At 40.1% G+C, this 16069-nt stretch overlaps 1 protein-coding gene across 12 annotated transcripts in view; it reads left to right on the forward strand.

Moving 5' to 3' along the window:
* Positions 1–16069, forward strand: part of stxbp5l (syntaxin binding protein 5L) — a 137846-nt gene that overhangs the window by 116661 nt on the left and 5116 nt on the right. For 4 of the 12 annotated variants that reach the window (XM_056388939.1, XM_056388943.1, XM_056388941.1 and 1 more), the window contains 5 exons: positions 2635–2688; positions 5461–5640; positions 12100–12201; positions 13223–13462; positions 15264–15627. In XM_056388939.1, coding sequence (XP_056244914.1) covers positions 2635–2688; positions 5461–5640; positions 12100–12201; positions 13223–13462; positions 15264–15627 — 940 coding nt within the window. The remainder of the gene's footprint in view (positions 1–2634; positions 2689–5460; positions 5641–12099; positions 12202–13222; positions 13463–15263; positions 15628–16069) is intronic. The other 8 variants (XM_056388940.1, XM_056388945.1, XM_056388947.1 and 5 more) reach the window with 4 other exon arrangements.

Genomic DNA, 16069 nt, shown 5'->3' on the forward strand with positions numbered 1-16069 from the left:
TGCTGCTTTGTCAATGTGTTCCATGCATTTGTGCAGACGACTGCTGGTGTTGCATTGTCTCTCTGCCCCAGCTGCGGGGCGGTAGACGTTGTGATGTTTGTTGTATGTGCCAGATCTGGGCCTTGACCTTGGATCCTTCATCATTCGGCAAATGCTGCAAGGCAGGCAGGCTTAGCAAGAGGAAGGGGTTGTATTCCAGCTGGGTATTTCTCCTCTTCGCTCATCAGAGCCTCTAGTGCTTCATTCTCTGTGATGTTAATGATTGTGCCTCCACTGGAACAACACATCTTTGTCACGAAAGGACAACATGCTACTTCACCATATCGTGGTGCTCTGAATGTCTCTAATCGTGTCTTTCTGACTGTGTGTCATTTAAACCCATAATCTCATCTTGTTGTCCTCTTCACTAACATTCATCACCGTCTCACCTCTCATCTATAACTGCATGGTGCCCACTATGTGGCCGGCTCCATCGCTGATAAAAATGACTTCAGCTTGCTTTGTGCGTTTATCAGTGTTGTAGCCTGATCAAGTACAACATTAGCTCCATTTGGGATCTCAGCATTCCATATGTTACTATAATTCTGTCAAGACCTTTGGAAACACTTCTCAGTCCAAATGTTTTTTTTCTTTTCTCTAAAGGTATTTTCATCTTCTCACTAGTATCTTGTGTGTATTGTTTGTCAGAAAGCAAACATTTTTCTCTGCCATGGGCTAGCACAGAGGAAAAAGAGCCAAGCGGAGCAGCGCATTTTATGAAAATGTTGAAAATCGGTTTTGCCCAAGGCAAGCACTCTGTCAATGACGTCATGAAACACCTTTAAAGGTACTGCCCACTGCGCCACCAGGAAAAAAACATTTTACTTTCGCTTTAGTTCTGCATCGGGAACACTACGTAGTAACGTATGGAGTGCTGAGGTCACAGAGTCCAACATAAACTGCTGTCGTACATGTGTTATAATATTGTCACATAAACAACAAGATACCAAACTTGGAGTAAGAAGTCTGACTGTGAAAATAATGCACATTCATTTTAGTGATAATACTATTAATCAACACAGACCATGTGAAGTTCTCATATTTTGACACAAAACTATCATGTTGCTCATTCGACCAAAGTTAGTATATAGATTCAGTGAACATGCAGCTATATTAACCCATGGTAATAAATGATAATACATGCAGTGTTTGTTTGGGTATTCGTATTCACAATAAACATTTTATGAACTGCTAATGTAGCCAGTGAACTGTTAAACAGAGGGACCATCTGTGTGAAGCAGGTTTATTATGAGAACATTTTCTCTATCATTGTATCTTTAACACTGCATATTTCATGTGGTTGCAGCAGCATCTGGTCCCCATGTTTTATTATGAAGGACACACACACACACACACACACACACACACACACATGCAGATCTCATCTATTATCTTATTATTAACACTAATCCAAAAAAGGCTTTACTTGTTCCTATAAGAAATGGAAAAAGAAATTAATTGATTGAGAAATTCAGTTAGAATACCATGCCACCCTAATTTCCTCCTCTTCAATAAAGGAAATATATTTTTCCTCCAAATGACCTTTGATACTGAGCTGCCTACACAGCCCTTCACAGCAAATAAAGCATTTGAAAACCATAGGAAAGAAAAAAGTGGATTTAAAGAAAATTTCCTCTGCTGTACTCTTTTCTTTTCTGATATACTCTGTGGCAGAAGGATTGAAACCTGAGTCAACATTTTCTTTCAAAGGAATCAGTGATGATTCCTTTGATGCATTTTCCAAATGTAAAGTACAATTGAAATGTTCAAGATTATAAAGAATGCAAATTCATTGTCATTCCACCTGATCTTGAAATTTATCAGGCGTAAAACATCACCCCGTATCTTCCAAAGAAACAATGAAATATTGCCTTCTTTTTGAGAGGGAAACCGACTCATAGCATCTCAACTTTGACCTTTGCAGTTATCTACTTACTGCAAAATGCTTGCAAAATGTTTAAACAAGTTATTTTGTTGCCTCCAGTGTCTGACTGTGATTTTTGTATTGACGCCCTGAGGTGTCACTCTGTTTGTTTGTGCTTCCATGTCAGAAATCCCAGGCCTTCGAAAATACAAAACTGACATATTTCAGTCAAGACCTTGATCAAGGTGGATCAGGTTTTAGAACCGGCACAGTGTTTAACATCCAGAGTAAATTCAAATATGTTCTTCTTGCCTTGTGTCAACAAGACAACGACCAGTAGTTGTAAGACACACAATGCTAAGTAGTGAAATAACAGAAAATATAGCCCCTGCTCCAAGTGCTTGAATGTGTCACTGGACAATTTTTACTGGGTATTACTGATCTTGTAGAAATAGCTGGGAACACTGGCCTGGGACAACAATGGAGCATGCATTTTGAAATATGCCTGCCATGTGCAACTGCACCAATGTGCATGTTCTGGTTCTTTGTTAATTTTGAGTGATTCCATTTTGTTTGGTTTGAGTTTTTTTTTTTTTTTTTTTTTTTTCGTTTTTGCACTTTTGTCATTCTTTGACTTAAGATTACACCAACTTAATTTTTTTTTTATTATTTATTATTATTTTTATTTGAAAGGATTAACTGGTGCTTTGTTTCCTATTCTTTTGTTTCAGTAAAGGGACCCGGCAGAAAGTTAAGTCTGCCAACAGATCTTAAGACTGATCTTGGTACGGTAGGCGAAAGCCAGCAGTTTTCACTTGATTTTCTTTGAATCATTTAGTTTCTGTTTTTGTCGTGTTTATTAGACTTTTATGTTGCTTTAGTAGTTTTTATTCCCACTCAAACTTTCTTCTTTCAGTTTACTTGTCACTCTCTCCTCCTGTTCAACCAGCCCATGAGAGTGTTGGCCTGACGTTTTCGTCCATTTTGCTCCTTTAATCTGTTTTAATTTAAATCTTTTGTATTTGTTTCTTCTACATTTTGCAAGTGTTTATAAAGGTGATTTGTAATTCATACCCATGTTTAAATTTGAGGCTTTCTATCGCTTTATCATGATTGGACCATCTTCTGATTTTACGCAACCTTTCCTCCATTGACAGCCTTGCTCTACAGTGATTGGATCACAAGCTAACTCTCTCATTTTAACTGGATCATTTCTCTCTTAAACAGTCTTCTTTTCATTGTAACTGGATCATCTGCTTTACAGATACTGAGCGTTCCCCCCATACATCTGCTACATACACATCACAATCTCAGGTTTCCCTTTGCTCTGCTTCTGCAGTGTCACACATGCTGTCCCCTCTAAAAACCTTCTGCTTCTTTAACACAAAATGTGCCAGTGCTTACTTATTCCCGTGACTCATTTAATAACTTTATTTTATTTGACAGATATAAAAAGATGCTTTTGTTCTATTTTATTTTTGAAGCGCTTTTGAAGCTCGATTTAAAACTTAATCTTTGAAGAGAACAACCATGTATGCCTCAACACACGCTTAGTGTCTGTCATCAACAAGAGAACATTTTAGGCTCATTTCCTGTGAGGTTCAAACTTGTAGGACTCGTAGTAGGACTTGTCAGTAGGACGTATGTTGTCAGTAAAAGGGCAAAAATACTTGTTTATTAGTCTTGTACCTTGTTAGTAGCTACACTATGAATGTGGGTTTTTGTCAACAGTATTATAGAGAGATCGCACGTGTGTGAGAGTGTGTGTGTGTGTGTGTCTGTGTTTGCGTGCGCGTGCATGTGCGTGTGTGCTCAGTCTTGATGCATATGTGTAATAATCCGTCCGTTGTTTGGGGAGTGTGCGTGTGAGGATACAGTGCCATTCTTTCTGCTGTGTAGTTTCCTGCAGAACATTTCGAGGCAAATGACTGATTGGCTGCATCTCTGTTTGAAATTCACAAAAACAAAACAGTCAGAAACGCAGTGGTGTCGTCACGCAGCTCTCACATTGGTTGACCCATTATTACCCTCAGTTTCAAATCCCTGCGTTGCCTCGGCCTGTCCTGCTCTGAAACTATGTGAGTGTTGCACGCAGACTGGAGGGCTACCCGGAGCTTTTCATCTTCACTTTGAAACTGAATCTTTTGTGCATCAATGATCTGATCAGGAGACTAAATGTGATATAACAGACATATGATCAGTGTCAAATACTAAGAGGACAGTGGCAGGTGGTCACTTTCTATTGTTTTTACTATTTAGCACAATACTGTTCATCCTCATGCTTCATGAGTTTCTACACAGGAGAAGTAAAGAGAGGAATGGTTAAAAAAAAACATGGAAATCTTCAGTCACAACTTCCTGTCAACCCTAAATCATTTTAACTTTGTTTTTTTCCTACTACAGAGATGTCACTACAGAAGAGGGCACTGTTTTATTTACTCACCACTCCAGACAAGTGAGAATGAGGGCACTCAGGCGTTTGGTATGGAGCTGTTATTTGCGGCTGTCTTAGCAGCTTTTGTGTCTTGCCAACTAAATTGCAGGCAACACAGATCCACAGAGTGCACTCAAGCTACACAATCTTGTTTTGCTTATTTTTGTCTCATTAATAAGGTTTGGCTGTAAACAAATTATTTTGCTCACACAAAGAAGCACTGTACATTAAGTAAGGACAAAGCTTCCAATAAACTCAGTCCCTGAGGAGAAGCCATGTAATTCCAGAGAGTAACAAGTGTTTTCTGTCGGCACAATCGGTAGCTAATTGTTTAGCCCAACCATCTTAACTGGAGTATTAATTTGCTTTAGAATAATAAAAAAAGAAGAGTTTTTATGTTATTTTCTGTTCCTTTGATCTTCACTTGAAGATTTTTGTTGCAGCCAGTAATTCAATAAAGCTCCTGACCTTCAAAAGAAATAAATAGTGTCTGCTAAAAACAGAATTGTTTTCTTCAAAAGTTTTCTAACAATTCACAAAGAACATAAAGAAACAAAGTGGAGATGAAACAAGCCTTTTTTCTTTTCTTTTATTTTCATATCTCTTTCCTGACACAAACTGGAAGAAACTGCGCTCACAATTTGTCTCTGTATTTTACTCCCTTTTCTTTTGCCCCGGCATCTCCTCCCTGCTCATACTAACTTAAAACCACTCTCCGACACTTTCACGCTCACTCTTGCCTTCGCTTTCTCCCTCACCACCATCTTTCTCTTTGTCTTTTCTGATTTTCAACATTGGCTTGCTTCTCTCTAACACTGCAAAGATTTCCGTCTTCATAGGTCATGTAGTGTATTGCTGAACTGATGTATTAAGTCTGCTTTTTTTTTTTTTTTTTTTGAACCGATAGCATTATCTCCCAATAGGGTCAGAAAACACCAGCTATTTCCTCAAAACGGAATTTTCTCCCCTCATTGGCAGATATCTCCCTTGTTTAAAAGAAGATTTCACTTCTCAGACTAAATGACTTGTGATGATGGATATTGCAGTAGTGGATTAGAATATGTTTGAAAGTTTCATTATTTCCCTCTTTGTATTGTTTGCTAATGCTTTGCCGTTGTTACAGATCATGTCAATGGACATTGCACTAGCCCCACCTCCCAGCCCTGCTCGGCGGGGAAGCCTCGCGTCCCAATGGGTCCCGAGGGACCACGGCTTACCCGCAGAGGCCCTGGCCGACCGCCCTTCCGCAAGGCCCAATCTGCTGCTTGCATGGAGATCTCTTTGCCTGTGTCCCACACTGAAGGTGTGTGCTTGTCTTCCCAACTCCCATCCCTAAGCCTCTATAACATGCCCTCCCTCCCAACAAGTGCATGCCTTCCTCTAACTTTGGGGTAAGTGGATTAAGGCTTGATACATAGTTAACACAAGGCAAGCATATGCTAATGCAAGTTAGCAGCATAAAAGCTGAAATCATGCTGTAACTGCCAGAAGTGGATGCTGTAGGGTAAGCAAATCAATGGACAGTGAACAAATTGAGTGAATTTGCAGATGCTTTTGATATAAACATTCATAACTGACTTTTTGATAAAACTATCCCCCAAGCAGTAATTACCCAATCAAAGCTTAGCAACCATAACAAGTCACTGTGTTGGATATCTCTCCATGTTGAAACAGAGTATGTTGCTGTAGCAAGAGCAAAACCCACAGTCTAAAGAGTTTAGAGGAGGTGTAAGGAACTAATTAAACAGTGATTTTGTCTGTCACGTAAGCTTGTTAGCATGCCAAGCTAATGAGTAATTAGCTTACAGTTTACAGTAACAAGTGCATAGACCTCTTATATAAATTCTCATTTTAAAACAAGTCCGCCGAAAACATTTAAAATGTCAACCAAAGCATAGAGTTAATGTTAGCTCAATAAGCTAGCATGCTCCAGCGGATAGAATCTCAATCATTTCAATCAGACCCATTGTTTCAGATAAGTCTGTCATCATAATTATTGTGAAGCTCATCTGTGCAATGTCAGAGTGAAGTGTAGAGAAGTAAGGAGGGGTGAGGCTTAGTGAATGGTTACATTTTTTTTATATCCTCCAAAATATAAACAGTCACTGCAAATTATATGGATGACTTTTTTAGAAGACGTCTTTGCACACTGAGGTAACTGGAGTTCCCAAATGAACATTGGCTATTGCTACTGTATGCTCTCACCGACAGCACCTACTTCTTCATGTGTAGTTGTTCATTTAGCAGTGTTTGACCTACATCGCTACTTAAAACATATATATCTGCAGCTTGCATTAGCATCACCTTACAACATTTGGACTACTGGATGCAAGAAACAGCCTTTGCATTGTGTCCCTTAATACTGTTGCCTGTGTCAACCATGTCCCAGGCCTGAAGGTTGGTGCAATTTTAAACGTTTTAACTAATTGTTTTTTACCTCTTCAGTGCCTTTCTTTCTTTTTTATTTTTCTGTATCAAAAAGCACTGATGTGTTTGACACTAATGTCACAGTATTTTTCCATCCAGTTATAGTATGGTGAAGTAGTTTCTGCCTTTTTTCTGTCATATTTGTAGATAGATTCTGCATGTTTTATATTTTGAAAATTAACAGAGCACACATGAGGTTTGTGTAGTGTGGCCACACCTTCCAACTGTCTAAAAATCCACAAAACTTTGAGCCTAGGGAGGCTTTTTTTAAGCTTTTTATTTAGTTTTTATGTGTTTGTGAGTGAGTGTGCAATTTCTTTATATTGCAATTGTCAGAACATCTATTTTTTATTTTTTAAGTTCCAAATAGCCCTTTTCATTATGCACACAGATAAAAGAGGGGAATAAGAATTACAAGACAACCGGTCAAGCATGATTCGCACTCTGGCATTTTGACATTCTCATTGACAGATCTGACATTTATTTTCTTCCATGTGAACTCCGTTTATTCACACCCTGACTTTGACTTGGACTGTCGCCCAATCGCCCGAGTAGGCGTCATATCCCCATGATCAGTGTGGAAATCTGTGTGTGTGCGTGTGTGTGTGTTTCAGGTGTGTACATACAGCTTTGTGTGTGATAACAGGGAATGTATGTGTAAATATGTTCCTCTGTCTCTGTGTGTGCAATGCTTTTATAGTTACTGTATTTCTTATTATCTCCTGCTAATCTGAATAACTCTAAATAATAACTGATAAAACATCTGTCTTATTTTCAACTTCTGATACATTGGTCCACCTTTAGGCTCGTTGTTGGTTAGATTTTGACATTCTGCTCTTACAAAATAAGTGACAGCATAAGCAAAAACAAAAAAAGCAGATAAAAGAATGTGCCGTTACATGAGGACTTGAAATGATGTTCCCAGCAGTTTGATTTCAAAATATTGACCTTGTTACTGACACAAAAAAATGGCCTCTGCCAGGATTATACAAGAACATTTAATTACACAGCATGTATGAAATCTTGCACTTAGTCTGTCATTGCCAGGCGACAGACATCAAGACACCACTCCGGGACCTCTATTGATTTTGAATCAACAATATCCTCCCTCTCAGACAAAAGTGAGACACACATCTTTCATCTTAATAGGACTCCTGACATTCTCCTGTAGTGTTGGACATTTTATTTCTCTCTGCTGCTCACAGAACTAGATATTTTCTTTGCCGGGCATGTCTGTGAGTTGAACTTGAGCTGCACTTTTGGTCTTTACAATGACTCACATAGCTGGGTGATTTTGGGTGGCAGAAATAAAAGTGGGGATGGCAGGCACTGGCCAAAGCGACTGCAGGTTTATTGAGTGGATGATTTATAAAAACTGACAGACATTGTGATTTGCCCTGGAGGCAGAGAAGGTGTTTAACACTTTAATTTAAAGTATGGAAAATGTGAAAATTTACATTGGCACCTCAAACAGGAGATTGTCATAAATTCAATTAAGTTTTATTTATATAGCGCTGAATCATAACAGAAGTAATCTCAGAGTACTTTTCATATACAGCAGGTCTAGACCGTACTCTTCATAATATTATTACAAAGACAAAACGTTCCCCCATGAGCCAGCACTTGGAAACACCTCCTTTTAGGTAGAGACATTGAACAAAACCCGACTCATGGCGGGCAGCCGTCTGCTTCGACTGGTTGGGTTGAGGGACAAAGGGAATGAGCCTTCATGATCATAATATTATAGACACCACTACACAGCAAAGATAAAACAGTGTTGCTCACAAATGTGGTCAACCATCAGCACTGTTTTCATATAGTGCTATTTAAACTCATGCCCCTAAGGAGAGTAGACTTGTAGAAAGCTCTGGCTGGGCAGGTCACTCGCTCATGGTCCTGCCTGTGTTTGCTTTTAGTCATGGCTCTGTTAGATTAACAGAAACTCTCCGTCAGGTCGCAACAGGCTAATCCCTCTGTAGAAAACTCAACACTGTGACAATAACTGAAATGTCACAGTTACTCTGAGCGTAAGACCACATTCCTAAGCTATAAAGTTATAAAAGTTTTTAATGTTTTGCATTTGTATGCATTTAGAACCTCTGAAAATATCCATCAGCAACAGTTTCACAGACTTCTAGAGTAATTAAACATGAAACTGTATGCTAACCGTAGGCTGCACTAACATGACACTGTAACCTGTTGGCAAGAACGACTAACCCCAAACTTTATTGAGTGGCTGTATTGTACTGTTGCTACAGACTGTGCTGACCTCCATTGAATGAAGGCTTTACTTAAAACTAAAGGCAGTCACTGTCAGAAATTCAACAGTAATGAAAAAAAAAAAAGTTTTATTTATTAATGCAGTTTTATTTTGTCAAGCTGGCCTGCAACGTTTCACCTAGTGCTGTCGACAAGCTAGCAGAATCAGAAAAACACTGAGGGAAGGAGAGCAGTCCGGCCACTGTCTGATGCTAAAGAAGCCTGTCATCGTCTGTCTCAGGGATAACCACCTCGCCTCTGTGCGCCTGGGTGGTAGACAGTGTCCTCCTGCTCGAATAGTGCTGAAGTAGCTTGGGGAATGTGACTCTGGCTTTAATCAATTAACAGTAGTCATCAGTTCCCAAAATCTGACATGGTGTGACAACTATGACAAGAGGGTCCTTTGTCTTTTGCGGCAAGTGCATTTCAGTGCAGAGAAGACGGTGTTAAACAGGCACTCTGGGGTAGTTAAAGGATGAAAGCTGTTCCATCTATACACACTCCAGTGCAAAATAACCATGACATTTTGTTGGACCCAATGAAATTCTCCTGTATTTCAAAGGCATCTCTGGTTAATCAGTTTTGACGCATCTGTCTACTGAGTCATTTGGACGTCGTTGCATAAATCTTTTCCAATGTGGAGACATCACCAGCTTTCCTCTTGACCAAAATGTCAGCTTGGCACACACGATATTATATAATCTAATAGACAGCTTGCCGTGACGTTTTCTGAGCATGCTCCTGCTTCCAACACTTCCATACTGTGGGATGTAATGAATATTGTACCTGCCACATACCACTTTCAGGGCTTTAGAACAGTATTGAAGATATTGTATGATACTGTTGGATTTGCATGTTAAACACAGCTACAGATTCTTAAGCAAATTTCTACTGGATCAATCAAAAATTTGCACTCAGCAGTATATGCTTAGAAACTGTAGCATTGCATGCACATATCATGGAATATAGGGAAGTAACACTTAGATTTCATCTTGTTGCTGTGTTTTGATTTAAGCACTCTACAGTCTTTTAACCTGGCTTAAATGTACTCTGTAGTTCAATATTTTTTCACTTCTCTTGACTGTATTCAAATCTACAGAAAAGACATACAGTGGGTTGTATGTCATGTGTAATTCACTAAGAGCATGTGATAAGGGTGAAATTAGATGAAAAATCAACAGTAGCCGCAGTCTGCAGCAGCTTTAATGTCTGTTTATTATGTGTGAACAGTCACTTTCCTCAGCAGACTGTTGGATATTCTCTGACTGTTGCTTAGGCACTGTTGTTTATCAGTTGCACTGGGTTGCCACAGTGAAGAGCCAGCAGGATCACTGGAATAATTAAAGGTCAATGAGAGGTGCGAGAGATGAGGCCGATCTTAATGAGGCCTCCATGCCAGGAGAGGAAACAGAGGAAGGAAATTGCAGGGGAGGCCAGACTCAATGTACAGTAAACATGTCCATGCCTCCTATCTCTGTTAGGCAGCATCTATGAAATATTGAAGAAATATATTGAAGACATAGTTGTATGATAATTCCAGTTGCCAGTGGACATGGTAACAAATCTGGTAGTGTCTGTGTAAGGACTATATGTGTGTGTTGTTATCAATTCATTTGTTTGTTAGTATAGAGGCAGGAGGAGTTGTTTCCCCTAGTGAAACCCTTAGAATTTAAGGCTTAAGTATAACCCACATACAGTGTTTCAGTATTCCATAGTGTACACATTTCACAAGTAAAAGAGGCAGTACTGAAATGTATTTTATAGTGCTATAGCTCAGAGCTAAGGTGCAGAAGCTGAAGGGACTTTCAAAAGACACTCAAGTCTGCACCCACACACACCTACGTCCATGTTGCCGGATGGAAAAACAAATGCTGAAGCATTAGGTCTATTATACTTTTATATGGTGATACAAGAAGTCCCTGTTGGATCTCTGCAAAAAATAAACTTGATCATCTTAATTATTAAAATGTTACATTTTGAGGTCAAAGGTTCCTTAACTCTCAATGAATTGCACAATTAAATCTTGTAAAATCCAAAGTTTACATCTATCTATATTGGTATAAAAGCAACATTTGTCATTAGTGGTACATCGATATAAACAGGAGTTAAGCCTAGTCCCCAGGTGTCTGTCCTTGTCTCTCTAAAGTGTGTGTGGGTGTATGTGCATGTACCACTGTATAAATCTGGCACCTTGTCTGTCTCACCGCTTCAGATTGTCTGCCTCTCCTTATCACCTCCCTGACACTGCCCCGCCTGCCTCTAGCTCCCTGTAAAGGTGCCCCAGGGGTCCCCATGTCCTGTCAGAGTATCACTGTGCCTGACTTTCATTAGCCAGCACCCCACAGGCTCTGTCACACAGCGTAAACACAACCCAGCGACACACAGCTAAACTGAGCTGCTGCTGTCCAGACCCACAGCAAAAGGCTATTTTGTCTCTGTGGCTGCCAGCAGCACTGTACAGCAGTGTTGTCACAATACCAGACTTTTGACTAAAAACATCTAAATATATTGATACTGCTCTGATATTGTGGAAAACACCAAGAAATCAACCAACAAACAAAATGTGCAATTTGCCTTTGTAGCACCACTTGTGCTGTGAGTTTTCATGTTTTGTTTTGTATTGAATTGGTTCCGTGTTTGACCCGTTTGTACACTGAGATCCACTTGAAATGTTTTTCTTCTTGCAGCAGTATCAGAGAAAACAGCATTGACATTTTGGTTGTCGTGCAACAGCGCTGTACAGTAGCTCTTTATCGGCCACACTGGACTACATGAAGGTCCAACGTTGATGTAAAGGTTTTCTGAGAGAAGATGGATATGCGAGTAAAAGGTTGTGTGGCCACCACAAATGTTGTCAAGCAGCCTCTTTTTCAGTCGCACTCTCTTTGTCTGTCTCTGTGTATATTTGAAGCAGTCTCTCCACACTCAGTTGCAACTTTCTCTCTTTCCCTTTTTTTTTTTTCCATTCTCTGGTAATGCTGTTCATCCGTCCATCCTTGTCTGTTTCTTCGGTGCCCATGTGTGTCATGGCGGGTGTGGTTTGGTCTATGGGGTTCATGTTGTGGGGGATGAATAGGTTATGCATCCAGGAGGGCAATGCTTCAGCAGTTTCACGGAGTCACTATGTACTCCCATGACGAGCACCACACCGCCAGCCCCTACTGCTGGAGTGAGAGAGGTAAGGGGGCTTCGGCCGCAAACCCATCAACTGCTGTCCTGCAGACTAATATACGTTCGTCCGTCCGTCAGTCAGTATGTTAGTCCGTCCTGTGGCCCCCGTTTCGTCTAAAACATGCCTAGAAGTGTTTGCTCATGTCCCAAGGTGTAGGAGTGGGGTGATACCATCTTTGTAGCAGTGCATACTGTATGTTTTGCAGTCAGCATTTTGGCATACAGCACCCATTTGGAGTTGTTACATAAAGTCTGCACTCTGTGTAACATTTGGAAGGGAATGCAGTACTGCACATTGCCTGGTCTTTGAATAATTCAGAAATGCAGCAATACAGAAATACTTTTATGATGGAGGCTTTAAGTACACAATGGAGGAGCTGAATGGGTAGCACTCAAACGGAGTTAAAGGAGTTTCAGAATTTGATGCAACTGCCATCGTGTGTATGTGTGTGCATTCTTGTGTATGTCTGTTTGTTAATCTGTGAGTGTGTGTTGGTGTGTGTGCTGTGTGTCCGAGTTTGTCACCGGGCTGCTGAATCTCTCATCAGCAAATAAAACCAGTGCATTCTCAATCAGCGCAGACATAAGTGTGAGTGTGCGTGCGCAGGAGTGTGATGTGAAAACGGGTTACTGTTCAGTATGTCCCTTTGTAATGTTTGATCACTTTGCTTTTCAGTGGTATTTTCCTATTTGTTCCAGTGTTTTACATAACATACAATCTGCAGACAAACCATGTTTGACTTTCAGAATATTTGTCTTCTTTGCTTGTTGTCACTCCCTCTCTCCTTACGAAATACCCTTTTCTTTTTAACTTCCTGTCCCTTCATACCACCGTTCTTTCTTCGTTGTCCATCACGTTGCTTTCCTATTCCATCACTCTTTTTACTGATCCATAAATATGTCCTCCAACACTATTTTTCTCTTTCTTGTTTTTCCCTCTTGTCCTTCCCTCTCTTGTCACCGCTTCATGTCCTCTTGCATCGTTTCTGCCTGTGCTGTGCGTCTGTGTTTGGTGGCTGCTGCTACAGAGAGTCGTGAAAACTCCTTCAGTCGCTCGCGCAGTTCCAGTGTGTCCAGCATCGACCGGGACACCAAAGAGGCAATCACCACACTGCAGTTTGGGGAGTCCTATGGGCGCAAGAGTGACGCCCTGCCAACCCCATGTTTGTGGGTAGGCACCAGCTTAGGCATGGTCTTGCTCATCCCGATGTCCATTCCCACAGACCAGGAGGAGAGGATGGAGGAACCTGTCACCATTGGGCCCAGTGGTAAGTCCCAGTGACACTGGGGTTCATAACAAAGGTGTAATTTATCTTACAGAGGTTTTTAGTAACTGAACACAGTTTTTCTTCACAAACAGGGATTACTAACATTTGTTGTGCGCTCACTTTTGGTCATAATTGAATGTTTTAGATCTCAGCAATACTTTGGTGAGTACAATTTTATCATAAATGCAGGTAGAAATAATGGCCAAAATTCTAGAATAACAGATAAATTGGAATAGATAGAAGTGTTCCAATAGAACATCCACTATACACCTGAAATCTGTTAATAGATAAATCAGAAGTTGAGAGAAAAGCCATTAAGAACCTCAAAGTGTAGAGTAAAATCAAGCTATAACTATGTCATGAAACTTGCACAGTGAGATGTGGTACATTAGATCTCTAAACTTCTGGCCCAACTCAAAATAATAGTAATAATAATAGTTTTATCAGCACAAAATGCCCAGAATACATTTGTTTAACTCATACTCTCTCAAAGTATTTCACATATGACAAACTTTAACTCCATTTGATGCATTACTATAAGCGACCACGTCAATGCAACTGATGTTGCGGACATAAAACCTGGATTCATTTAGGATTTAGTGGCACCTAGAGGTGGATTACTTCCAGTAAATAGAACAGTGCCATACCAACATGCTCCAAGTACAGTAATTACCCTTTTGTAATCTATTTAATTTCCATATCACTGTGTTGTGAATAGGTTATTTCACAAATAATGATACAGTGTACATTCACTTTGAAAAACCAGGACATTGATCTGAGTAAAGCATTAGCTTTTGTTTCAACTCCACCTGCATAATTTGACATAGAAACATCCACATGGACATGAAAATGCAATATTGATACAAAGCAAGGCTTTGAAAATAAGCAGGTAATTTCGTGAGGAATTAAGTGCACTGTGTTAAGCTGTGTGAACAGCATTTGAAAGCTCAACTCTCCCCTGGTCTTAACTCCTACCAAAGGGCTTCTAAAACTTCGTAGTTTCAATTAGAGGGAAATTTGTTGATCATGGGGAACTTTGATGGGCCTTGTCATGCATGATCTTGCACTGAATTCATTCTGTGCTCAAGAGAAAGGATAGTATTTGCAGTCCCATTGTGTTGGCACTCTGACTAAACAAACTGAGCCACTCAAACATGCATTACCAGTCCAGAAGCCCTGCTGTGTGAGAAAAAAGGTCTCCTTCTCAGTGTAAAAACATCAATTGAACCAAAATCCAGGCCCTTTGAAGCACCAGTTGTTCTCTTGAGACTAAGCAAACAAGAAGCCAGCTTATTACTGGAAGGTCACAGATTCTGTTCCAAGGAAAAATTGGCGAACAGAAAAGCAAGTATTGTTGAACCCTCCCTGTGTGTTTTATGCTCCTGTGGCTTCCCTGTGGAGAGTGGATAGTCGATTGTGCAGGAAATGTTGTCTTTGAAAAACTGTAGTATATGTGTAAGTAATGGATTACTTTTTAGCCAATAGTAGATAACAAGTTATACTAAGTTTCTAAAAGTGAACACATGAGCTTTTGTAATTCTTTAACTTGCATCATCCCATTATATTGACATTCTCAGTCTCATTTTATAAATAAAGTTAATTTAAAGTAATGTGATGAAGAAACAAAACTGGGCTGCAGTGGAGATAAGTCAAGTGCTTTGAGTTCTTTTCATTCCCATTACATTTTGGATCCATCACTTTCTTGGCTTGTGGTAGTTGTGTGCTGTAGCTTTGGAAATTTTAGTTTTAGATGTCATGCCTTCTCTGTCTTCTTCTTTTGACTCTACCCAAACACTCCCAGGAGCAGTTTTGATGTTGAAGGGCTCAGTGTTGCGCTTTGGCTTCTTGGACTGCATGGGAGCTCTCATTCAGAGCCCCTATGAGGTTTGGCGGGACCTCAATGCCCCCGAGGACCCTGACCGACCGCGGAGGCGCAAGCTGGTCCACTTTTCACCATCCTCCTCCCAGGACGCCTGCGGAGATGGACATCTGGCTGTGGTGTGCTCAGAGAGGCAGGCCAAAGTATTCTTGATGCCCTCACAGTCTTGCCTCTTTGTCCACAACATCACAGAGTCATCATTTGTACTGCGAGCTGACGTGGTATCTGTGTGTAACAGTGTGTGCCTGGCCTGCTTTTGTGCCAACGGTCACGTCATGACACTCAGGTACATAGAAAGTTCTGCATGTGTTACTATTGTCTGTCTCTTTAGATGTTTGTGTCAAATCTGTGCACAGTTTAAACTACAATTGAGATTTACCTGAAATTTCCATTTTTCTTTCAGATTCTTAATTTAATGTACATGTATATTTCTTTGTTAATTGACATTTTTGTTTTTGCTGCTTGACAAAAAAAATTGGCTTAGACTAGTGCTGTGCAATTAATCATATAATGATTGAGATAACATAATTATTTAGAGATGGTCGAGTGCAATATTGACCCGACCCATTGCATTGAGAGTTCCCGCTCTGATGTTAAAAGTGCTGTCTATATACTGGTAAATTGTGCATCGTGTGATACATTATACTGTAACTATTTGAATACACTTCGACTAAAACCTCCTTCCTCTAAGAGTACAGTTTGATTTATGTGATTTGAAGGATGTTTTA

The sequence above is a fragment of the Seriola aureovittata genome, chromosome 11 (assembly GCF_021018895.1).
Source record: "Seriola aureovittata isolate HTS-2021-v1 ecotype China chromosome 11, ASM2101889v1, whole genome shotgun sequence".
In the NCBI taxonomy this organism is placed as follows: domain Eukaryota; kingdom Metazoa; phylum Chordata; class Actinopteri; order Carangiformes; family Carangidae; genus Seriola; species Seriola aureovittata.